Source organism: Macrobrachium rosenbergii, chromosome 3, assembly GCF_040412425.1.
Source record: "Macrobrachium rosenbergii isolate ZJJX-2024 chromosome 3, ASM4041242v1, whole genome shotgun sequence".
In the NCBI taxonomy this organism is placed as follows: Eukaryota; Metazoa; Arthropoda; class Malacostraca; order Decapoda; family Palaemonidae; genus Macrobrachium; species Macrobrachium rosenbergii.
Window position 1 is genome coordinate 10,919,646 of NC_089743.1, and position 27,858 is coordinate 10,947,503.

At 39.1% G+C, this 27,858-nt stretch overlaps 1 protein-coding gene across 1 annotated transcript in view; it reads left to right on the plus strand.

The window, feature by feature from the left end:
- Window positions 1-6,388, plus strand: part of LOC136850562 (uncharacterized) — an 86,642-nt gene extending 80,254 nt beyond the window's left edge. Inside the window, exons 15-16 of the mRNA XM_067124190.1 lie at window positions 2,634-2,669; window positions 6,238-6,388. Coding sequence (XP_066980291.1) covers window positions 2,634-2,669; window positions 6,238-6,388 — 187 coding nt within the window. The remainder of the gene's footprint in view (window positions 1-2,633; window positions 2,670-6,237) is intronic.
- Window positions 6,389-27,858: the final 21,470 nt, after the last annotated feature.

The following is a 27,858-nucleotide window of genomic DNA, read 5'->3' on the forward strand; positions in this document are numbered from 1 at the left end:
TTAAAATGCTAACTTCATATCAGAGCTGGTGGAAAATCACAGAACAAGTAATTTTAATACTGTATTTTGGGCCCCTAATTACTAATGTGAATACAAAATTGCAATATACTATTGCCCTTTGGAAACCTGGATGGTTATTTGAAATACCTGTTTAATTTTTGTTGTTTGCATATTTCTAAGTTATTATCAACAAAGTATTCCAGTGCTTTAAAACTAGAATTACACAAAGTTAGCTTTTTGAAGGGCACCTTAGTTTTTATGATGGGTTTTACATTCTTTTACTGATCTTATATATGGCACCTCGAAGTGCTGCAAGTCAGGTTCTCGCAATTCTGCCCATCAGCAAAAGCATCATTATTCTAAAGGAGCTCCCGTGTTTGGAGCTTTCATTATGTGAGAAGAATTTTAAAAGACAATACAATCTTACATATCTTTCCATAAGTTACGTCCTATATTTGCAATTCTCTGTTCAGAATTAGACATTCCTCAGAAAAAGTTTTTGTAAATAATTTTTAGTCTTACTTAGTATATCTAATATCAAGGTCTCGAAAAATTGCTATTAGACGTGTGTTTACCTTACTTGTTATAGATCAGTCGCATTGTTGTTTTGAAACAGTTACCTAAGATTTATCTGAAAAAATGGGCTTCATAATGGAACGACATTGAAACTAACTGCTTTTGTATTTCAGAAGTTTCTTCTTATGAAATACATTCACGTTCACTGCATTAACATTCGAACAGCTTCTCCAAAAATGAGTAAAATGTTGAAAATTACAGTCACAAATTATGATACCTAAAAGTTGACAGAGGAAATAAACATTTCACTACAGTTATTTTTGTAAAATAAATAAAACTTGAAAATGAACATTATTAATTTTTCAAAAAAATATGGTTAGAAGTGAAAGATACGATGGTCAAACAGAATATATAGTATGAACAGAAGGTCCACGATTTCATGTCTGTTTTTGCTTCGTTCCAGATAAATTTCTATATAACCAACTTGCTACTGTTCTTTCGGAGGGGTGGAAGAGTCCATGGATGAGGGTGAATAATTTCTTCTGGAACAAGGGGGCAAGGGTGGCCATTATTGGTGTCGCAGAGCAAGGAACATCCATGTTGCTGAAGGGATGTTTTCCCACAGTAGACTGTTGCGGATGTGTGGTAGTCTCTTGTTTTGGTGTCTTGCAGTTTTGCCTTGGTGAGCTTGTCGTAAATAATGCCCAACTGGACTCCATTGATTTCTGACCTGGATAGTGCATCTGTTGTTAGATTTTTCTTGCTGGGTATGAGGTGTGTGGTAGCCTACACGTAAATTGGCGATCTCTAAAAGATAACATAGTTTATGGGCAGAGTACTTAGATTAATTTTTGGTTAGGGCTGGTACAATTGGACGATGATCCAATAGGATGGTGAAACGTGTATGTTCATAACAGGTACAGTGCTTTCTTTTAAAAAGAGTACATCTTCTGGTGGAGAAACCTATAGGTTGAGCTGTCCTGTTGATTCTTGTTCTATTACAGCACCCGTGGCGTCATTGCTCGCCACCATGGAGAGTGTGAGTGGCCCGGGGTTGAGAAATGCCAGAAGTAGCATCTGGTGCTATCTTTGGTGGTTGAGTTGAGTGGCACCCCAACTGAAAATCTTGCTTTTGCTGCTGAGGATCTCATAAATTATGCTTTGACAAAAGGGAATGCGGTAGAAAGTTTATAAGAAGCAAGTTATGTGTTTTACAGCACTGTGCTGCTCTCATAGAAGAGGGAAAGAAAATATGGGCAGAAACTGTTTAAAGCGGTAGTTGTTTTTGGACCGAAAAGGAAAGAGAGACTGTGTTAAAATAACAGAATGACCTAGAGCTGACTGGAATAGATATTTAATAAACAAGGCACAGGTGAACATTCTAAATGGAGACAAAAATATTTGTAGGTGAACACTGTACTAGTATTACGGAGCTTTTGTGTGTATATTAAGCAGTTTCGCAATTGGAATATTCCGTATGTTAGAAAGACTTATCTTGGGTTTATATGAAGACAATCCCTTTCAGTGAAAATGCCTTTTTCTCTCTTGTTTGCGATCAGTAGGCCTATTAATTATTACCCTATTACTGAAGAAACGAAAGGTTACAATTCACATTTATGAATTAACCTTGTTGCAGTGTTCACAATTTACTATTTCCATTTCCTCCTGTACTGAATCTATAAAAATCCACAAAAACATGTAGCTCAAAATGACACTTCTCTTAATCATTCTGATGGTATTTACTAACACAAAATTGCACCTTTCTTAAAAAAAAAGTTGCTAGATTACTTGAAAATAAAAACACCCAATAATTTTTGTTCCCTACATTAACTTTCAGAAAGTACACTTAACACCTGTTCACTTCCAGCATCTCCTTCATATTTGAAATTATATACCAACGTAAACAAGGACACTGAAGGCATTCTTGCATCAATGGAGACAAGCATGGTTATGATTATTGGTAATTTTCAATATATGCGATACAAAATGGCACTAATTAATGGTTAACAAAAGAACAGAGTAAACTATCCGCACGTTTGTCCCCAGTTATAGTTCTGAAGTTCTGAATTTTCTTTTCAAAAAATGTTCTTATTACATAATAATTTACTTTCTTTCAGATACCTGAATTCCTTGGATGCTGAAGAGAAGGAGCCGTGAGGCCTGGGTTCACGCATATCAACTAACAACTAATGATAGAGTGACTTGCTAAACACTTCATCAGAACTTCCCAGTCACACATTACGTTAATCAAAGGCTTCAAATCACCCTTAAAAGGCAAAGGCAACCTCTGACTTCTCACGTTAATGAAACTCCTTCACTCATAGTGCATACCTTACATTTAGATTTAACCTCATGTAACTTGTCTTTCCTGGCATATACTCCTTGGGAAGTACCGTATTTGCTGGCGTATGAGACGCACTTTTTTATTTTTAAATATATAAAAAAACTGACCTGCGTCCAATGCGGCAGTATTATGAATAGGAGACGGAGCACTAGGCCTAGCCTACAACGAGCATACTGGCATTACTGGGTAGGCACAAAAATTGTTGCTAATATCAAAACATTGAAAAACAGGCATAATTATTACAATAAATTGTGTTACTGAAATAAAGTATGAAATCATATGTAAATTTACACTCACCTATAAAGGAAACCAAATGAAACGTACCATAAATAAACAACGTTTATGTGTTACCGCGACAGGCCACCTGGGCGGCGTTATGTTGTTTACATCCACTCACTGCAAATGGCTGACAGGCTAACTGCCGACGCATCGTAAACAATTTTTCGTAAGTTTGTGATAACAGACTGATAATTCGGATTGTTTTCAGTTTTTATTATAAATAACAAACTTACGAAAAATTACCCACGATACGTCGGCAGTTAGCCTGTCCGCTATTTGCAATGAGTGCATGTAAACAGAATCATAGGCCAGCACCGGATGGTGTAGAGTTGCCAAGCAATGTTATTTTGCTACACCAACTAGATAAATAGTCACCCTTGTTATACTGACATAATCTTTACCAGTATATCAGTTGGGTTTACTAATTATTCCTTTTTAGAATTAGATTTCCCCCTTTCCAGAATTCAGTTGCTTCATATCTTTTGAAACATAAAGTAACTTTAACGATAGTAAAATTTAGAATCGAATGAGATACGCGGAAAGTGTTCAGTCTTGAAACTGATTTATTACATTCCATATATATATATATATATATATATATATATATATATATATATATATATATATATATATATACATATATATATACATATTGTATATATATATATATATATATATATATATATATATATATATATATATATATATATATATATATATATATATATATATATATATATATATATATATATATATATATATATATATATATATGTATATATATATATATATATATATATATAAATATATTTATATTATACAGCACAGTTAGTACTAGTATTTATATACATATGATAAATTTTTCAGGTATGAATGAAACACCACCAAAAAAATTCATAACTACATTCCCAACATTCTAAGAAATATCAAGAGAGGTATGCACAAAAATTCTATGCTGTATAAATGTAAGAAAAATATATCATTCCTTTACTCACTGAAAAATAAATATCTGCTAATTACTATACAATATGAAAATAATCACAATTCAAAAATGGACTCATCAATTCCTCAGATAATTGTTAAACATCAGATCACTTCATAAATATATTCCATAAAGTATCGAAAATATGGTGAAAACATATTTTATCAAAGATTCTTTGGTAATGCACAAAATATTTCTTATGAATTATAGACTAGAGCATAAATGTTGCATTGGTTATTTGAATCACTCATTCATCCATCGTATGTTCCCTGCGGAAGTGACGTCACATTCTATTATTCAGGAAGTTCAGAGTCAATGCCTTGCAAACTAATCAGTAAATCTGGACATAAGTCGTATGTTTTGCCTCGAGCTTTTACCATTTCTGAGAGGGTAATTAATGAAGCTGACCTAGTGTTAGAGAGCTTGTTGCGATGTTTCGTCTTTATCAGATTCAGTTTTGAAAAAATGCGCTCAGCGTCTGCATTGGATGTTGGCAGTGACAGAATGTTTAAGGCAAGCTCAGATAACGTTCTGAAGCTTGAACCACTTGGCTTAGCCGTGAAATCATAAAGTTCTTTAAAGAATTTTTCTATATTATCATTGTATCTTAAACTATCAGCGATTTGTACTGCGGGGAGACGCTTCCACTCATCATCCAGTAATTGAATGTCACCAGAATAGACTCTCGGAAAGGATTCTACCAAATCTGCCAAAGTCGGGATGTTTATACGTGCGTATTCACTTAGTACTTGATCTACATCAAAAATAGCCAATTCTTCCACAGCTTCATCTTTTCCTAATAGAAACCTTTTCTTAATCTTTAGACAAACTACAATGAGAAATTCCCTGCAACGATTTCGAACATCATCCAGCATAGTTTGGTCTTTATATCGACCTTTTTGTACAAGAACATGAAAATATGACCCTAGATATATATTTCTAAGAGGGATGAAATGTCTCTCGTCAGCTGGATCAATGGCAGATATATCATGAACAGAATTAATATATGGCCTGTCCATGTAACTTTTCAAAAGCTCTGAATATAACAACACACTCTGAGTATGTAAGATATGGGCTATAGAATGTGCACTTTGGAACATCAAATTGAATGTGGTGAATTTGGGGAGGACATATTTGAGAAATTTAAAATAAAGTAACATTGAAGGGTCACGCAATGTTTCTAAGATATCACTAGCCATAACTAACCTTTCATGGAGATGTTTTTCTGTAAAAAACAAAGTCAATGCATCCAGTTGTTCCAGGACGCGTTCTACAGCCATCTGGAAAGATAACCACCTAGTCTGTGAAATGTGCAGTAATTTGTGAGGTTTTACATCACAAAATACTTGAAATTCTTTGAATTCATGAAGCCTTTTAAAACTGTGTGAAAAAATGTACACGTTTCGGACTAAGTCCTCACATTTGCGAGGGAGTTTCTTAGCTGCTTGAGAAGCACATATGTGAGCTGAATGGCACATACATTTCAATATTGTAATACCTGGAAATTCTTCTTTCAATCTACTGGCTACCGAATTATGCTGCCCCATTAAATTGTTAGCACCATCTGCAGCAAAACCCATTAAGTTTTCCAAGGGAATATCATTTTCAGTAAGATAGTTCTTAAGAATATCAAATAGATTTTTTCCAGTGCTGCCCCCACCATTACTGTCCCCGCCATATACATTGACTAGATCTAAAAGTCTGCTCTTTGTTGACAAACTAGTCTTGTTAAGATACCTAGCAAGAATAACACAACATTTAGAGTTAGTAATATCAGTCGTTTCATCGACTATTAAGGAAAATTTGGCCACCTGCAGAATAGCAATCAAATCTTAATGTGCAAATTTTGCTACGTCTTTGACTATTCTAGTTACTTTAGTTCGTTTTAATCTTAGTGACTGAATGATTTTCGAGCCTGGAGCTATAGCCTATCTTTCATGAGGTCTACCAAATATTCAACAGCCAAAAATGATACGTTGAGCTCAGCACAAAATAGGCCTATCTTCACTTCAGCTTTTGTTACGCTTATTTGGAAGCTCTCTCTCTCATCAGCTGGTTCCTCCTGGTGAAGAGACACATTACTGATGTGACGGTGACTAACTTTGTGCCTTTTCAGGGAAGAAATCTCTGCAGAGAATGAACGATCACATATCAAGCACTTAGCTTTCCATGGATCATCCCTGCAATTACTCAGCCACTCCTTAAATGCATCCTCATGCAGCCAAGCATCACGAAACTTTCGTTTCTTAGCCATCGAGGAACACTGAAAGATCATAGAGAAAAACCCAATTTCAAAATTGTAATTTGTGTACACAAACAGCATTTCTCATAATATATATATATATATATATATATATATATATATATATATATATATATATATATATATATATATACATATATATATATATATATATATATATATATACATATATATATATATATATAACTGTTTTATAGTTATGATTGTTATATATGACTTGATGCGTAAATTAGGCTACAAAGTGAACGCGAGCACGTAAATTTATTCATAAAGTTTTCAGCAAAAAGTGGGAAGTTACAACAAACTGCACTGAAATGTATTTCTTTACTAAAAACGGTTGCTTTTCACTCAGTTCCTTGCGTTCCCCACAGAGTAAGTCGACAAGCTCCATAAATCCTTCGATATTCATAGGTAGTTTGTTCTTTTTTTCTTTTTTAAACCACATTTGTCACTTTAGGTAATATGCAGTTATGTTAAATCAAAATGTTTGCTGAAGTAATAATGATAATAAACAACCTAATATACCACATAGGTCTAGGCTTAAAATCAATGTCATAAGTATTGTAAACTGACAAAAACGATATTAAACATGTAGGTCTATGCCACCTTTTATGATCCTGATATTTTGAAATGAGACATTTCCCTAAGAGAATGGACAGCATATTATGCATGATTTATGGTATATAAGGCAATTCTAAGCCAAACGAGTGCCCTATTCATAGCTATGAGTTTAAAAAAATTGGAAAAAATCAATAAACTACATTAATATATAGAAAATCCACGATTATAATACACTACTTCATAGTACACTGATATCGATACTTATTCAGTTATAATCAGTTGAATAACTTCAACTAATGCAATTGCCCAATACAGATTTGCAGTTGTTTGAAAAAAAAAACTCATTAAACATGACTAAGTTTACAATAATTTAAGTCAGTCTTCACCCTAAGAGTAATTCACAAATTAACCAAACTTTACTAACCTATATATATAATTACGAAGGCAAATTGAAGATTGCTGGACCTAAAGAATGAATGTACAGTATTGTAGGACATCACGTTTCGGCTACGTCATCTGCTGTTGTCACAATCGGTTTTTAATTGACTATTGTATCTGATATTGGCGCGTAAACACTCAAAACTAGTGAAAATGGTTCGTTTGGAGCGGCTACGGTTTACTAGGGGCAACCCTGTCTTCGGCCAATTTTCTAGTCAGAACCTACCACTAGATGGTGGTAAGCTCCGACAAGAAAACTGGCAGATGGACACACAACAAAAATGGCAACGAGACGAAAAATAATATTTATCACAAAATTTTAGCGGTCATTTTTACACATTTCTGATTTCAGTTTTGGCGTGGCAGAACGGTGCTTTGCGGCTTATCTGCATTTTGAATGATTCTTGGCTAGCATGTATGTTCTGGCAAGCGGTAATATTGCGCTGCGTGTGCTTCCCACAGGGGTTTCCCGGGGACGAAATTTGACCCCTAACCTCTAGTTATCGACGATTTACTATCCTAAGCAAGAGAATCCTACCATACCCCCCTTATATTATATATATAAAAAACACACGTACCTTATTCGAAATCGGAATTGTCAGACCACTCTGGCAAGTCGATTCTTCTTTTGTTTTCGACGACGGGCACTGGCTGTTCCATCTGTTTTCATTTTTCACAAGACTAATTGTTCCTTCCTTACACTGTTCACACAGACCACTAAAATTGCCTAAAAGGCCACTTGTCATCAGAAACAAATGCAATTCACTTTCATCATCACATAATTTAACTAAATCAATAATAGTGACCGGATTTGCAGTGGCAAATTGAATGTGAGACGGATGTGAAGACGCCATGTTAACAGTTTGAATTCTGTGCTAGAATGGGGTCACTTGGGGTTGCGTGGTGGGTCGAGGTCGAACCACTCACCTATGCGGAGGGATTTGGTTGGTTGTTGCGCGGTTGCCCCAGTAAACCATAAACTACCTGTTCGTTTTTCAAAAATATTAGTATTTTCAAAAATATTAAATATGTGTAATGTGGTTAATGAAACAGTAATAATTTTAATTAGTTTTTATTAATGGAAAACGTTTTAAAAGCATAAATATATATGCAGACCTACAGCTCCGCACAGAGAGGAGTGCAGACCTCAGCTCTGCATTCAATGACACCCCCTCGAATCTTCTCCGCACTTTTGGTCGTTTCTCAGTGCTGTGGCAACACTGATCATAGCCCCGCCCTGGTGGCCTGACGCAGTAACACAAAAACGTTGTTTATTTATGGAAAATTTCATTTAGTTTCCTTTAAAGGTGAGTGTAAATTTACATATGATTTCATACTTTAATCCAGTACACTCTCTCAATATTGTATGTTATGCAGAGAATCAAACATTTTTCCCTACAAAATCACTTTAAAATATCATTCAATAAATGTTTGACGAAACACTAATATTGTTTTTTTTTTTTTACCAAATATCCTTGTAAAATAGGGGTGCATCTCATGCAAGGGTGCGTCTTACACGCTGGCAAATATGGTACTTCTTTTTAGTGTACCATTTTGTCCCTGAATATGAATACATTTGCTCAATCAGATACTTTTTGCAGTGACAAAAGACGAATATTATCTTTATTAAGAGATGTCTATGCAATACCAGTGAACTACTGGAACTACTCCCATCTATTAGCCAAGTAGCGAATAACAATGTATAATTATATAAGGATGTAATAAGATGCAAGTCTGATTGCATTTTAACAGCAGTTAAGGTATAGTGCGTGTACAAACTATTAGGTCTATTGTAATTACAATAGTCATCTCTGACTAATTTATAAGAAATTGAAAATACAATGAGAATAAATTTTTTGGAAACAGCTGAAGAACAAGTATGTGGTTTATATAAAAATTTAACCAGAAGAAATTGCTTTTTCACCTTTACTTGAATGTCTCAAACATGATTTCTAGTCTAATTAGTACTATACAACTATCCATTGCTATACAAGTAAGCAGAAGGTCTGTGAAGATGAATTTAATGTAACTAATAAAGAAAAGAATACTATAAGGCCTGCGAGATAAGATTTCTACCTAAACCGCTTGCTGACAAACGTCCTAAGCTCTTATGCGTTTCTAATACGAGTGATCAACAGATCCTCATTTAAGACCAACATTCTTTTCTTAATCTACATTTACTTACCATTGTGACTTAATAATTACCGCAAGAAGATTCGCATAAACAGACCATGATACCATATTTTGTCTTTTCTCAGTGATTCATTTCATAATCTGTATGTCTTATGAATTCTATAAAAGTCTTCACTTTGTATAACTACTGTTCCCATATTATTCATCTCTGCCTTTTACAATGGCCTTTATCTTTACAGTTAACCTGAGATTACATTGTACTGCAGTTTTGAACATTCGTGCCTATAATGAATCTGTGCTGATGCTGTTTACTGGAAAGCAAAATCAGTTTCAAAAGTTCATACAAACTACTTCAAGGATTCGTATGTAAGGTCCTGCCCCACATGTAGAAGTTCCAAAACACTCTATGGAATTAGCTGGCCAATTGTAATGTATACTAATTGGTTAATTTTGAAATATGGTTTTTTTTTTTAAGAAATCTTAATTTCTACATGTAAATCACTGCCTTACATAGTCTACACTTAGGTGTAAAAAGTGTGACTGTAGGCTACACACACAGCTTAGTATCAATCTTTGCTCTAGAATAAAGTCATCCACACGCTACCAAAAGGAGGAAGGGGACACTTAGTGAAAGCAATGGTCTGTGTGCAATATTTAGGAGGTGGATTCTCTATGCAAGTATCGATTACGATATTAGCTATACCAGTATGTACTGCATATAGGATTTCGAACCATATTTTTAAAACATCTACTCAAATGCTTGGCCTTACAAATATATTTCACTAAATACCTTACTCTGCTTAAGTTCAGGCAATTTCCAATACCATTTGTTGGATGCCACAGTATATTACTAAGATATTTACGCATCACTTCAAGTGTGGCAATACCATGTAGATAATAATCACAAAATCCTTAAAAAAGCATATTGCTGGTGTAATGTGAACCAAGCCTAATCTGGCCTAAAATAAGAACATATATCAGCTTTGAGAACTCTGGACTCAGCAGTCCTATTATCTAACCTTGATAAATGTAATATCAGAATATAATGAATAAAACGTTCTATAAAAAGACTAAGTGGTATATGTATTAAATCATGTCTTTTGATACGAATAACACTTCGCTTACCTTCAACACAGTAATCAGTTCCCTTATCATAGATAAAATGTAGGTGGAAAGCTGTGTTTCATAAGAAAATATCACAGTTTTAATGCATATCTTAAGATCTTCATACGGTTCTGTCCTATCACAAGTTTACCTTAATAAAAACGGGATCATATAAAACTTTATATAAAAACTTGGACCTTGCATTGGGTCTCAATGGACGTTTTCAAAAACGAGTTGCATTGGGTTTTCACACTCAGATATTGCTATGATACACTATAATTTTTAGTTCCAAAGTACATGTGTAGTAGAGAATAAGCACCCAAGAATATTCTCAGAGCTTCCCGTTTTGCCCAAATTTTCCCCAAACTGGTGGACTTCTTGACAAACACTGTGGTTTCCTAAAACATTCAAAATTCCTAGAGCTTATGCTTTTCATTATGCGTTGTGGGAAAAAACTTTATGCCATATGGTGTCAGATTAACCTGTGCTATGAATGTAAAGATAGTTTTTGTGGTAGACAAGATAGGGCAAGTTTCCTGATAACTGTAAATTATTAATCAGAAAAATTTAATCTATATTTCTCATAGTTAGGAGTAGAATGCCACTAGGTTTGTCTCAATAGTATACTAGATAATACTAAAGTCAGGCAATTCCTTCAAAGTTAAGTAAGACAGGTACTCAGTACTAACTTACCAAGAATCCTATTTCTTCTGTCTTGTGATAATTGAACTGTGACCCTACATACACACAACCATTAAGTGTCCATTTCTCCTGTGAGCTACTCATGCTGAATGTGTGTAATTTTCCTATTAGATTCTACTGCATTGATAGCAAAATTTCATGAACTGGCCTTCTCAAAACGTTTGTTGGTCAAAAGACTCGTGAGACTCCAGGAGAAAACGAAAAGGTCCAGTCAAGACAAGAAACCTGTAATGGCATCCTCTGTCTATCCGGATTGCTGAAAGCAATACCTAATAACCTAGTTATTGGTAATTTGTAGGATACAATCCTGGTGAAAAGAAATTTGAGAAGAGCCTACCTACAACTCCTGAAGACCTCAAGGGTGGAGGGTTTTTTGAAGTGAAGAGTCAACTCGTAGACTTGTCAAAAAAGCCTTCTATTTTTTTGAGGAGCTGACTAGGAAGCCTCAGAGATTGAAGATAGAGGGTATAGATTTTGACTAAAAATACTGACATGACATAGGTGAAGACGATGTGATGACAACAGATCTGCTGGGAAGCAAAAGAATCCTTCATACCAGTCTTAATAGGTCTTTTCAAGTTATAATTTACTTGGGACTTTGGGTGTTATTTCCAGTGTTGTACTAGAATCCACAATTTCCGAGCCCAAGTCCACCACACCCATGACCAAAAACAAGTCAAAGCCCACATCACCCATGACCTCTTTCATTTTTTTAAACTGACTAGTTTGGGTTTATGGCTCTGTGAAATTAGGAATCTCGTACTTTTACAGACTAGTTTACGTTTTTGGGCTCATGAAATTAGGAATCTTTTACTAACTTTGATGCTTATGGAGGTGTGGAGCCAAATGGTATTTTTCCTTATTTTATTTTTCTTTGTGAAACCTGCTGATTGCTTAGCTGTTAAGTTGCCTGTTATTTTTTGTAAGTTAGCTAGATGACCTATTGTGCACTTGCCGGAAAATGGTGATTTTCATTTACAGTGTGAAGACCTTAGTATGGAAAATAAGCTACATTAGCCTAATCCTACCCTTGTGTTGGAAACTTTAAACATAATTTAAACATAATTTCAAGTATATGATGCTTGTAAATAAGCCTCTTTTAAGAGTAAAAATGTATGTTTGATATGCAAATGATTTTTTTCTCTGTGTTGACAATAATTATCATTATACTATTCACAAGATAACCTTATTCATATGGAACAAATCTACAGGGGACATTGACTTGAAATTCCAACTTCCAAAGAGTATGGCGTTCATTCGAAACAAAAATTACAGATGATAACATGAAATACAAAAAGAAGAGAAATCACAAGTACAAGGTGAATTGTTTTAGGGTAGTGATGCATTGCATCTTCTCTGGAAATTTTGAGGTCCTAATTGCACAACATCGTCAAGGAGACATTCCACAATTTAACAGATTAAGGAATAAAAGAATTCTGGAACTGAAAAGTTTGACAGCATGGTACGTTTACTACATATTGCTGCTGCTGTTCAGCAAATCTGGTTACTCTTGGCAGGAAAAGAAGATCAGGGATCAATTGTGATAGAAAAAGTTCTCTTAAAATAAAACTAAAGAAGAGCGGACAAACAAGACATCATCCATCGATGGTCCAAGTCATAATTGCTAGTGTTAGAAAACAGAAATCCACCACCACGAACCATTCTATCTGAAAGAAATAAATCTCTGGCAGAAGCAGACAGCCACACCAGAGAACTATTCTAGTAAAGGTAGGAAAAATGGCCAAAACAGGTTACGCTAATTTATCACTGTTAAAAATTTATGAGGCCTTACTTATAATACCTAACTTCCATGCGGCATCTGGTAACAATACTGAGTGTTTCTCAAAAGTAAGAAATTTATCAAAAGTTACACCAAGTATAGTCAAAGCTTAAACCTCATTCAGCAGAGTCCCATTAATATGAAGGAGAGGATAGGGTGGAAAATCAGTATGAGATTTACTAATCAACAGTATTTCCATTTTAATGGAAAATCAGTATGAGATTTGCTAATCAATAGTATTTCCATTTTAATGTGTTTCAGCCTCATACCCCCACCAACTACATCATTCACTAATCCACCCCATGTCCTGACTTAAACCAAGGACAGCTTTATTTCTCACACTTTCTCATAACTGGAGACTTCACTACACCCACAATTGTTGCATCATCGACATAGTGAACAATATCATTTTCAGGCCAACAACCACATCACTTGTATACACTAAAAATACTACCGGACTAAGAACACTACTTTGTGGAACACCAGACATGATAGGTCTTGGTTCACTAAAGATACCATCAACAGCAACTCGCTCCTGCCTACCTGTAAGGAAAACCTTGAAGTAATCCTAAAACATATCCACCCACTCTAAGCTTCTGATTTTAAAAATTAGTGCCTCATAATTTACTATATCAAAAGCAGAACTAAAATCCTTTTGAATTACTTTACACTCAAAACCCTTACCAAAGTTCTCTTGCAAATGGCATGCCAAATCTAAAAGAGCCTTGCAAGTACCTACTGCTTCCTATTGATTGTTATCTAACAATCCTTTCGATTGCATGTACTTGTATAGTGGCTTTAGAATAAGTTTCTCTGCAACTTTGGAGAGCACAGGGAGAATAGAAATTGGCCTGTAGTTACTGCAGTCTGCATATATGCCACTGTTGGGGACAGTCACTGTATTACTACAGTCAAACCAAAATGACTACAAACATGTTACCACTTTTTCCAGATTTGATTTATAAAACCTTGACCTACGTTGGGATGTCGTGAAGCTGTGGCAGAAACAATGCCACATCTTCCTTATACCAGGTCAGAAAGGGTAAACAACTTGACACTGTTGTTCAACGTGTCTAACTTTGAAGATGTAAAGTGAGCGAAAGAACTTAAATTTGATGACGAGTAAAGGATTATTTATAGTAAAAAAAAATTACAGTAAATGAAGATTTGATACACTAAAATGTTTTGATGACAGGGAAGGATAAGGATGATTTAGTTTTTGATGACAGGGAAGGATAAGGGTGATTTAGTTTCTAATCTTAATGAATTATACAAATGCCCAGACTCACTGATGAAAAATGATACAATGCAATAAAAAAAAAACTGTTACTGGCTCTCCAACTGACGGTAGATTGAAAATTAAGTCGCCCTTGTCCTGGAACGATCTCTTTCTTCTGGACAGCCCGTGGGAATGGGAGGGATAAATAGGATTTTACGACCGGATTAAAGAACCCCAGGTAGAGGGATGTAGATTAACCCTAGCCGGATTATGTAAGGAAGAAGATTGGCAATATAGCTGGAGACAGCCATGTTCGTAGTCATTTCAGTTTGATTATAAGCTTGTGCTCATCAACAAAGATACTAAATCTACATAAAAATTCATAGAATCTACTAGTCTTGGAAGACAACACACTAGAAAACATTTTAAAAAACAATGAGTAGAAACCATTAGGATCTTCTCCACCCCAGCTATCAAGATTATCAAGAACTTTCCTAACATCCCTAAAGGAAAATAAAAATTTTGTAAGAATAGTTCCAGGATGACAAATCAGGGAGAGGGACATCCTCAGCTGTTTGCTTAGCTTCAAAAGCTTACCATCACCTCCAATACCGTGTGGCACAAAGGGTTTAAGAAATTCTGCCACTCTTGTCTTTCCTGTGCTTTACTTTCTACAAATCTCTGATCTCATAGTTTCCCAACCCTTCTGGTGACCACAGCAGCATTGCTGCCATTATCATGTACTTTTCACCCAGGGGTTGTGTAAAGAACAAGTTCAAGCCGTCTTCATTTCTTTTTCATCATTATCTCATCTACACACACACATATATATATATATATATATATGTAATTGTAATATATATATATATATATATATATATATATATATATATATATATATATAATGACCTCTTAGCTTTCTATAGTTCTTCATATTTTTATATACACTTGTATTATACACCACAAAGCCTTAAGATCCATATATATATATATATATATATATAATATAAATTATATATGATTGTAATAGCCACAATGACCTCTTAGCTTTCTCGAAACACTTTTTGGATACACTTGTCCACTAATCAGAGCAAGAAATACCATTGCAGTAAGGGAAAACGAACCTGGGTCCACTAACCAGAACAAGGTACCACTGCCGACCTGACCACGAGAATGATAAAAGTCTATTGCCTCTCATACATACATATACGTGTCGTTTTTCAGGTATCTATATTAGAGCTGCCCCCTCACCATCGCAGCCAAGTGGACAATCGATTTTTATTGTTTTTTTTTAGGCTGAAATATATATATGTATAATCTACAGGTCACTTTTTACCAGATACATATGTAATTGTAATAGCCACAATGCCCTCTTAACTTTCTCGAATTCTTCGTGCTTTTTTGGATACGCTTGTCACTACAAAGCCTTAAGATCCAAGTGCAAGAAATATGAAGAAATTCAGATGTGTGGTAGCAGGAAACAAACCCAGGTCTGCTAATCAGAAAGAGGTGCCATTGTCGACCTGACCACAAGAAGGATAAAAGTCTATTGCCTCTTGAGCCCAAATCACTTATTCAATCACTATGGTGGTTTCATGATTCACTGTCATTTGCACTTGTGGCGACTGTTTCTCCCTACAGCAACATAGTTGCCTACACTTCAAGAAAATGGTGACACACATGATTATGATAATCACCAGAAACAAGGCCACAACACATGGTAACACTAATTCATGCCCATAAAAAAGGTCAATATAATCAGTTCCTTCCTCTTCCATCAATAACTGCAAACGCTGTAATCTCTGGTACAGCCAGTAATTCTACCACCTCATGGTAATTACGCACATTGCATAAAGATACTTGACAATGAATGATGACAAATTGCGCAGACACTGTCCTGTATGCTCCATCAAATAGCTGTGAACCCTCTAGAAGAAATGATGTCAGTGTGTTGTGGCATAGTTTCGTCAACATGCATCCTCGACAGAAAATCACTGAAGTCGTTTCCAATGGCATAAACATGGTCTTATGGAACTGTGCGGAACATACATTCTGTAGCAGTCAGTCAAGTGTCAAACATAACTCACACCCCTCTAACATCACTATTCTATTATTATATGTACTAGGAAAAGGTCATAATATATAACTACAAAAAAGGTCCTTGGCACCCGTAGGTACCTCCTCAATTAGCTCCTATCTGTTAAATATACTGTTATTATCCCATAGTACCTATATAAAATCTCTACCAGTGAAAATTATATGGGACCCCCATCTATAAGCCCCATTCATCAAGACTGATTCTAACACCCATAAAGGTAAAATATCATCAGATATATGCCCTTCTGATGCAGCTATTACTGCTTTTACTTGAAATATGATCTCTGTTAGTAACAATTCAGTCTCTTTCTCAATATTAAAAATCATTGTATGAACTGCAAACTGAGCTATTGTCAAATCTAGGTCACCCCTATGGCTAAAGCAACCGCCCCCTTTATTAGTCTCCTGGTTCTACCACACGAAAGATATAAATTATACAAATGATAAAAAAACTCATAAACAAATGCTTAACTTCCACAAAAAGAAAGCAAAGAAAGATTGAAAAACTCCTCAGTCAACCCACCCCACATTTCAAAACTCGTTATCCCCAGAAAACCCAAAACAAACACCCACCAAAGAAAACTAACAAAAAAACCAATTAAACATTAAACTGTTCTTTTAATCTTAGAAATGTATGTTAATTTTGTCACCCTCCATGCCATCCCTCAAAACTATGAACCTATTTCCCCTTTTCCTTCTATAACACGAAACAGCCCATCAAACTTGGGACCCAACTTATAATTCAATTAATATCTAACATTTATCTTTAAAAATACATTATCACCAATTGCAACTCTTATGCCATCCGATTTCGCAATGCTTCTTATGACCATTTCTCAAGTCTTTGACTCCAAATTAATACTAAGACGTGCATGTCTCTCTTTAGCTGTAGCAATCAACAACTCAACCATATCATAACAACGTGAAGGTATCGACAACAAATCAATGCACCCCGAACTGGATAACCAAACAATGCCTCCATCAGTGACACACCAATGGTGTCACTAACTGCTGTATTCATGCTATGGCTAATCACATCTATATATCTATCCAAATTAGTATCATTGCCACCCACTCTTGCTCTAAGAGCCTCAGAGCACTTTTCTATTGGCACGCTCACACAACCCATCAGCCTCCAGCCTAAACGAAAGAATATTTACTTTCTGTATCCCCATAGCCTCTGCAAGACACTCTAACATTCTATTCATAAATTCTCTCCCATTATCAGTGATAAGTATCAAAGGACCCCATATCTACAAATACACCCACGGAAAAATGCCACCGCAACCTCATCCGCTGTCTTATTCTTTAACAGAAAAATCTTCAGGAACCTTGTCAACTCATCTATAATCACCAACAAATGCTTATGTCCAAACCCTGACTCATAAAAGTTCGTTAGCAAGTCCATATGCACCCTCTGAAATGGCATATTACAGATAGGAAAAGACCTCAATTTACACGACGTAACCCTCGCCGATTTACACAAATTACACACTGACCATCCCTTCACAAATGTCTCCACTGAAGAAAACATATTCTTCCAAAAAATTTATCACATACTTTCTGATACGTCTTCTTAATCCCCAAATGTGGAGTACCAAATTTACAATGCAAAATCTTCAAAACCACTGGAATTAACTCTTTTGGCATCACAATCTGTGTTGTATCACCCTTATCCTCACTACTCAAATTTACATTTAATTCTCCTCACCAACAAATTACCCTCTAACTTCAAACCTCAGTAAGGCAATCTGTAACCCTTTCTCACTAACTCCTCTCTAAGAAACACTTTTGCATCTGCTAAAACAACATCTTCAGTTTGTTTTCTCTCCACCAAACTAATATCCCAATCCACACACTCGCCAGTTACAGTACACACATGCTTGCCCTCCATATCCACAAAATCCCTACTAAGAGCATCCACTACCACATTATGTTTGCCCTCAATGTACCTAAGCTTAGCATCAAAATCCCTGACTGTCAAAAACCACCTAACCCTCTTAGGGGACAGATCAGGCTTATTAAAAAGATCCAACAATGGCTTATGATCTATAAGGAATTCCACCTTATTCCCCATTAGTAACATCTTATAATACACCAAACTAGACACCACTGCAAAAGTTTCCTTATCCACCATAGCCATTAACTGTTCATTACTCCCTCGTGTCTTGAACTTTCTGCTATAAAAAGCTATCGGATGCAGTTTATCCTCAAATTTCTGTATTAAACAAGCACCTACCCCCTCTTGACTGGCATCCATCACTAACGTGAACGGCAAAGAAAAATCTGGGAACTTCAAAACTGGAGGACTCATCAAGGCCACTTTAACTCTCTGTAAGGCTGCCTGCTGAGCCTCATCCCATGAAAACTGTACATCATCCCTCAATACATCCATCAAAGCTGCTGACAACGTAGAAAAACCTTTCCCCAATCTATGGAAAAACCACCATTCCCATGAACAAGCAGATGTTCTTCTTAAGTTTTGGGTGTAGGAAAATCGGCAATTGCTTTGACCTTGTCATTCACTCATATCCTTCTTTTGAAATGACATGTCCTAAATATACAATCTGTTTCTTCAAAAAATCACATTTGTCTAGTTTAACCTCCTGACTTACCATTCTAAGCCTCTTGAGGATGTCCAACAAACTACCCTCTAAATGTTCAATAAGGCAATCTATAGAATCTCTCTAAGCACTTTTGCAAAACCCCATCTTCATCTTGTTTCCTCTCCACCATCCCATATAAACAAACACATTTTGCCATATCCAAAAATCCCTACAAGACTGTATTATGTTTACTAATGCCTAAGCGCATCAAATGTTGTCAAAAGGACCTGCTTAGACAAAGGCAAAAAGATCCAGCAATGGCCATGTCTGTAAGGAATTCATAATGTCCATCTTATAATACACCAAACTAGATGCAAAAATGTTTCTGTTCAGTTTAACTCATTACTCTCGTCTTGAAATTTCTGCTAGCAAAGCTTGGATGCAAAAAATTTCATTGAATGAGATCATTTGATTAAATGGCATTCCATCACTAACCAATCTCTAAAAATCTGGGAACTTCAAAACTGGACACCATCATACCTGTCTGGAATGGTCTTCCTCATTTAAAACTTTCATCCCTAAAATCCATCAAAGCTGCCAACAGCATTGAAAAATCTTTCACTTAAAAACCCCACCATTCGCATGAACAACAGATGTTCTTTTTAGTTTTGGGAAATTAAAACAGTGAAGAGCTATTCACTGCCCAATTTTGACCTTCCTAAATGTACAATCTGTCTCTTCAAAAATCACATTTGTCTAAACCTCCAGACTTACCATTCAAGCCTCTTGAGGATCCCTAATCTAAATGTTCCTCTAAGAATCTGTATCAATCAATATGTCATCCATATAAACAAACACATTTTGCCCAACATAGGCCTTGTCCCCCTTGACTAAAAAAGGCATCTGATGCTTCAAATGTCCATCAAGATCAAATGCTGTCATTTTTCCACCCTTCAGAGCAATAACCATCTGCATATTCAGATGAACACCTCACTACCTAACCTCTCTAACAAATGTGCCATTCCTGTTGGAATAGTCTGCCTCACCCAAATGATTCCATTAAAAACCATCTTTTTAATCTCCATTTCAAATTAAAAAAAGAGCCCATTTTGCTTGTTAACCTCTTGTTCAACCTAATCTTGAAATGCCACCGATTCAGTGTCCCTCTCCATTCCTCCAAACACATCAGTCAACAATATTGGTAATAACATCTGATATTCAGCTAAACTGAATTATTGCAGTTTAACAATTCCACCCATGTAACTCCTTTATTTGATACTCTTATTTACTGAAGATGACTGTCCTTTTCTTCAAGCTTTAGTATAAGTTTCTCACTGCCTTCCACCACACACAGACACACACACACACACTGACTTATCTACTTTTTGTGTCTCATCTTAACTTTCACTAAACCAACCATACCTGGTTCTAAAATTATATCCTCCATTAAAACACCTTTATATATACTCTTCCCCTCACCATTAGGCTCAGTTTCTCCCTGTGATTGATTATCTCCCACAATTTCCTTATTATTCCCACTTATTTCCATATTATCCCCCATAACAGACATATTCCCCTCCAGTTCCTTAACACTCACATACTGGATAAAATCTCGATTGATGAAAATCATAGTCCACTAAACTGACTAATGCACCTGTATCCACAAAAATCAAAAGACTAGACCCAGTTACCACTCCCTTCACCACCAGCTTTGGTTCTTGTAGTCTGCCTCTCCAAAGCCCTATATCTCCATTTCAGACACCCGAAAATGCAATTTATCCTCCATTCCAAATCCAACATTTTTTCTTTGATCTGCCCTCCAAAAATTCTGGGTTGCTGGTCTATCATAAATATTTTTTGATGACCTTACAGAAACTGTACCAAAAAGTGTCTGAACTCCTACACCATGCACAACATGTCTCATCTTAACTTTCACCAAAAACTTACCTGGTTCCTAAAATTATATCCTCCATTAAAACACTGAAACACTCTTCCCCTCACTTAGGTGTTTGATCCATTTATATTTTCTATCACTAACTCCACTTTAGTTCACAAAAACCACTCTCGAAGCAAAAATCCAGAATCTCTAATGTGAAAAGTTCACCTGACCCCCCATTGTGGTTTTCGGCATCCCATTGAAAAATGTGCTATTTACTGTCGTGCATTTCGAAATGTGCTCTCCAATTTGGGCAAAAACTCATGATTCATCAGACGTAGGCTCTACCCAACTATCAAAACTACTCGCTATCACATCAGGCACATCGTTCAGGAGCAAAACTCAAAACTAAGCAATGCGCTACAACTATCAAAAATTCTCTGACGATGTTGAATCGCCAGATACCCAGCTCGAACCTTTCAATTTCTCGACAAAGTCCGATGCTGCATCAAATAGGCTAACTGCGAGCTATACTCCAACACAGAATTCTGTCCCTTCCTGATCTTATAGAATGCCTTCATCTCAAGAACCAAATCACCACATTCATCTGTCCCATACGCAGTTCTTAGAAAAACCTTCAGGTCATCCCAAGTCTGGCATTTCTCAGATCTAAAGCTTTGAAAGCGTTTCCCAATGTCTCCTGCGTCTAGAGCAAGAAAACCTTTCTCTTTATTAAAGGTCCATGTCTGATCTGTGATTTTCTTCGTATTCAAGTGATTTTGAACACTCTCAATAAAAATTTTACCAGGCAACCTCAAAATCCCATTCACCAAGCCTGCAAAAGGCTGAAATGGCGAGGTGAAACTGGTGACCTTATGGACCAATGACCAATGTCTTATCACCTGATGTTTAACCGCCTGCCATTTTCAATATTTCCCTTTCTGGTTTCTACGTGAACGAGAACTACTCCACACCCCTGTAAAAACTCTTCCTGACCGTAAATGCATATAATATTAAAACCCTGCGCAATATGCTCTAACGCAAAACAAAACCAACAAAAAAACAAAAACCAAAACACTAAAATCCCCTTAACCGCAGTTATTCACAAACTCCACGGGAGCAAATCCCTTCTTATGCCAGCGTGCAAGGTTAACTCACAAGACTCACACAAAAAAAAAAAAACAAAGAAAGAAAAATCTCTGAAGGAAAATTCACCACTTGATATCACAGACGCTTTATCTCCATGCAATATACACGGATGCCACAACCAAGGTCCCACCTATTTGCATCCAAGCAGAGACCCAAGGACAAACCACTCAATAAATACTATGCCACACCACTAAGAATAACTCGATAAAGGAAAAAAAGGAAAAGCCCTGAATAAAGGCAGCCCATATAAATAACTTATTCCACCTCCATAATAATTCCATAAGAAAAAACGAAAGACAGAAGAGAGAAAATAAATTTTTAAACAAATCAAAATGAAAACTCAAAAAAAGGAAAAACTAATTTTTTCCTCTTCACTCGCACCCAAGCACCGCCACGAACACTCACTAAGATATAACCGCACTTCAATTAAAAACACCCAAATATATAATTATGTTGAAGACCGCAGTAAAAACACCCAACACTCGTTAATCACTCTACACCAGTGGTTTCCAACGCCGGGCATACGCCCCGCAGAGGGGGGTTAATTTGATTTTTAAGTGGGGCAATTCGAGAATGTGTTACTTGACAGTGAATTTTTTCTTACAAGTCTGTGTGAGAATGAGTGCGTGTGGGAGTTTAATACATGCAGTGTATATAATGTATGAATACTTAAAAATACTCGTGTGTATGTACATACATGTAATTGCAAATGTACTATACATAATATATCATCACCATCATTACAACCAACAAGTGGCTTCCATAGTTTCAATGCAGTACCAAGAAGAATTCTTGGAAATATAAAATGATGAGTCAGTTAAAACTTTATTCAATATAAAGGAGCGATGCCATGGCCTTGTGATGAGGTAGAAACTAAATACCCAAATTCAACCAACTTTGCGAGAAAACTGCTGCTACCGTTCCCATCTTCATATTTAGCTGGATGTGGATTTAATGCTGTAAATGATTTGCTACTGAAGAAAGAAATCGACTGGATATCGCTAAACGAGGTGATCTGAGACTGAAGCTGACTAAATGAGTGCCTAATATAAAATCTCTATGAAGCAGGCATGAAGCACAAGGATCTCACTAAGACTAACTTTAGTAATCTTACCTTGAGGAGAGCTCATATTGTGTTTTGCATTCGATAGGTATCTTTGTTTTATTGTACAGTTTTTCAAATGATCGAAGTATTACAGAAAAAAGCTTAAATTCAAATTATTTTATATTGTATACATTTCAGTTCTCTATTATAAGTTTTGAAACTTTATTTTCAGATTTCCTATGAGGCGATCCACAGATATTTTATTATTCTACAGTATTTTCTCTCTCTCTCTCTCTCTCTCTCTCTCTCTCTCTCTCTTTATTACCCGTGAATATTCTTTTATTATTATTATCATCATCATCATTATTATTCTAATATCACTTAATATTCGTTTTTTACAATTTCTTAGTAATTTCTTTCTCAGAACTTTAACTGTTCTTTGGTTCTTTTGTTTTTCTCTTCCATGGAGGCCATGTTCTTTTGGAAGCTTGTTTAAACTAAGTTACTGGCCTTTTAAGCTTCCTCCACGTGAATAGTTCACTTTTTGAATAATAAGAATTATATATCAACACAGTGGGCATCAGGATTTTACAGGTGATTAGGTGGGGCATGGCCAAAAAAGCTAGCAATATACTGTAAAGTCACCACATCGGCGCCAGGATAGTGTTTCTGTGAATGACGCCATTAATTAAACACTCCGCTGAGCTTGTTTTCTTTGGTGACTTCCCATTTTCTTCAAGCTCAATTAGTCACGCCTAAAACGTGCCAGGTCACGCATTTTAATCATTTTTACTTTATGCGTATTTATACAAATGTCACCATTGTGTATCACATGTTTCTTCATTCACAGGCATCAAGACTGTATCCATATTGTAGCTCTGTATGTTTTGTATTGTAATTTGTACTCGTTCACTGTATATTATTGTTTATTGTTTCGACCTCAGGTCACAGTCAATTCCATTGTCTCTCACGGGCGGCGTCAGTCGGCCGCTATCAAAAATACTTTATGCCTGGATCTGTAATAAAGTAGCAGTAACTTTTACCTGCTCGTTTCTTTGACACCTTACAGTGGTGACCCCGGAGTATCCCGGAGCCATTAGCGGACTCACACGGCGACTTAGTCTTGGCTCCAGGATTTCTCCAAAACGCCTTTAGCGGCCTAAACACGGCGCTGTAACCAGCGTTTGAGCGTGCTGACTCTCGTCGGCACCCCACCAGCGTCACTAGCGGAACCACACGCGCACGAAAGTGCGTGTGTGACGCGATACCCCACTCCAGTAAGGGGTCAAAGGAGCGAGCATGGACGCCGGATATCCCCTCCTTCATGCAGTTAAACGCGGACCTTGCGGACTCGGAGGTTTACCTACCTCCCATCACACCCGCGCCCGCCCCGCATCGAGGCCCTCCCGCAAACTCCACACCAGCGCCCGAACACACGGCGGCCGGGCAACACAATCGCGGGCCGCCACCGTAAAGCTGCCGCCCCGTTTAGGGGGAACCCATCGATGTGGCTGCGCAGGGTGGAGAGCCACTTCAGAATCGCGGACCTCACGGACGAAATCCTACAGGCCGACACAGTGCTCAACGCCCTTCCGGAGGACGTGTACAGAAAACTCATCTCGCGAGTACCAAACACACACCCTCACATACAGCACCACAAAAAGTTCCTCCTCGAAGCTTGCTCCTGCCCATCGCCGAGCGGGCCGCCCGTGCTATCGACCTTGCCATAAACCCACGCCACGACCTCAATTCAAGAGACGCTTGGGGCATGGTCGAGATCTCCTGTCACTACCAGACTTGGGTGGCACAAAGAAGCGGCAGGAGATAAGCTTCACACGGGAAATCTACCTTCGCCAACTCCTCCCGGAGGTACGCAACCAGATCGCTCACCCCTACACCATGCCTGTCGAGGACCTCAGAGACGGCGCAACACCTCACAGACTCCGTCAAGGCTTCACAGCGGCTAAAACCGGCCACACAGCCGGTCAGCTCCGTCCAGCCTGAAGAGGACGTGAGCAGCCCGTCAACGCCATCGCCAACAGACGTCCACTGAACCACAGCAGATGGAGGTCCCGGGCTTCTGTCGCTACCACAAGTGGTTCGGAAAGGACGCCCGAAACTGCCTGCCGCCCTGCTCGTTCACCCGTTCAAAAAGCGGGGGCGGCGGCCAGCAGGACAGGCCGCCATGGCAGCCGAAGAACCCAGGGCCTCAAAAACAGTAGGTTTTTACGTCCGCGACACCGTCTCAGGCAGGATGATGCTGGTCGACACAGGAGCCTTTAAATCGGTCTTCCCAGCATCCAGAGAGGACCGCAAAACCAGACACCAGACCCGGCCACTTTCTTCTGACGGCCGCCAACGGAACCCCATCCTCTCCTACGGCACCAGGCTCCTGTCGATCTCCATCCTTGGCCAGAGTTACTCCTGGGACTTCATCGTCGCGACGTAGGAACCCCACTCCTGGGGGCCGATTTTCTGGCGCACTTCGGCCTGCTAGTCGACGGGGGCGCAAAGCGCCTCGATACCGACTCCTGCCGGTCTCTCCCGTTAACGGCGGGACCCAGACCCACCATCAGCGCCATCGCCCCCACCAGTATGCACACCTACTGTCGGAGTTCCCTGAGGTATTTAAGCCAAAAGCCGCTAAGTCCCGGGGCCCCAGCCAAGCACGGCATATACCACCATATAGTGACTAAAGGGCCCCAGACACATGCGAAGTTCCGCAGGCTTCCCCCTCAGCGCCTTCAGGAGGCGAAAAAGCATGGGGAGATGGAACAGATGGGCATCTGCAGGAAAGCCTCCAGTCCATGGGCCTCCCCCTCCACATGGTGCAGAAACCGGACGGCTCCTGGAGACCCTGTGGCGACTACAGGCGGCTCAACATTGCAACAGAGCCCGACCACTACCCTCTACCCAACATGCAAGACCTCACGGCCTCCTTTCACGGGGCCAAAATATTCACTAAATTGGACCTTCTTAAATCTTATTTCCAGGTACCTGTTGCGCCAGAGGACATACCAAAGACAGCCATCATCACGCCCTTCGGGTCCTATGTGTTCGCCTTCTCCACCTTCGGGCTGAGGAACGCCGGGGCCACCTTCCAGCGGCTCATGGACAGCATCCTGGGGACCTAAAATTCTGCGTCTGCTACGTCGACGACATTCTCATATTTTCCAGGTCTCACAGCGAACACCAGAGACACATCAAAGCAGTCCTCCAGCGCCTCCAAGAGAACGGCCTCGTCGTCCGTTTTACAAGTGTACCTTCGGCGTCCAGAAAGCAGAATTCCTGGGTCACGAGGTGTCTCCGACAGGCGTCCGCCCTCTTACATCGAAAGTGGCAGCCGTAGCCAAGTTCCTGACACCCACCTCCATCAAGGCCGTCCAGGAGTTCCTTGGGATGGTAAACTTCTACAGGCGGTTCATCCCCGTGATCGCGCACACCACGGCCCCCTGACGGAAGTCCTAAAAGGTCAACCAAGTCCCTGTCTTGGGGACCCAGCCAGCAGCAGGCCTTTTCCCTGACGAAGGCCGCCCTCACCAAGGCAACCGCCTTGGCACACCAGATCCCAAGGCTCCCTCCAGCTGACGACAGACGCCAGTAACGTCGCCTGCGGTGCTGTTCTGGAGCAAATCATCAACGGCGCCCCAGCCCATCGCCTTCTTCAGCAAGAAGTTCAGTCCCGCAGAGACCCGCTACAGCACCTTCGACAGGGAACTCTGCGCGATGTACCGCGCAGTTCGGCACTTCAAGTTCCTCCTGGAGGACGCCCTTCACAATCTTCACAGACCACCAGCCACTGGTTCACGCCTTCACGAAGCAGGGGGACGCATGGTCTTCCGGACAGCAGCGCCACCTCTCAGCCATAGCCGAATTTACCTGTTCCGTCAGGTACCTCCCCGGCAAGAAAAATCCGTAGCAGACGCCCTCTCCAGAGTCGAGTTGAACGCAGTGCAGCTTGGTGTAGATTACCAGGACCTTGCCAGAGAACAGGCCACTGACCCAGAAACCCCAGCATACCGCACCGCCATCACATCCCTCAAGTGGCGGACGTGACTCTCGCCCCGGAAGGCCCCAGCCTGCTCTGTGACATCAGCACAGGCCAGCCCCGCCCTTTGGTTCCAGCCTCACGCCGCCGCCAGGTATTCGACATAATTCACGGCCTCTCACACCCCTCCGGCAGGACCACAGCCAAACTGCTTTCAAAAAAGTTCGTCTGGCACGGGGTGCAAAAGGACGCCACAGCCTGGGCAAAACAGTGCCTGCAGTGCCAGACCAGTAAAGTGGGTCGTCACACGCAGTCGGGGGTAGGCGAGTTCCCACAGCCAGGGCGCCGCTTCGAATGTAACACATCCACATCGACGTCGTCGGGCCTTCCCCCATCAGGCGGATCCAGATACCTCCTGACGGTGGTAGACCGTTCGACGAGGTGGCCCGGCCACACCCATGCAAGAAGCCACAGCCAGCGCGTGCGCCGAGGCCCTGCTCTCCAGTTGGGTTAGCCGCCGAAGGCGTCCCGGACCACATCACAACCGACAGGGGCCCCGCTTTCCTCTCCGAGTTGTGGTCTGCCCTGGCTCAACTGCTGGGAACCACGCACCACACCACCACAGCGTACAACCCAGCGGCCAACGGCCTGGTCGAACGGTTCCACAGGTCCCTAAAGTCATCCTCATGGCCCGCTGCACCGCCGAGGACTGGAAACATCAGCTGCCGTGGGTCCTCCTCGGGTTGAGAACCGCCCCCCTTAGGGCCGACGGCACCCCATCCGCAGCTGAACAAACCTATGGGGAACCCCTCGTGGTGCCGGGAGAGCTCGTGACG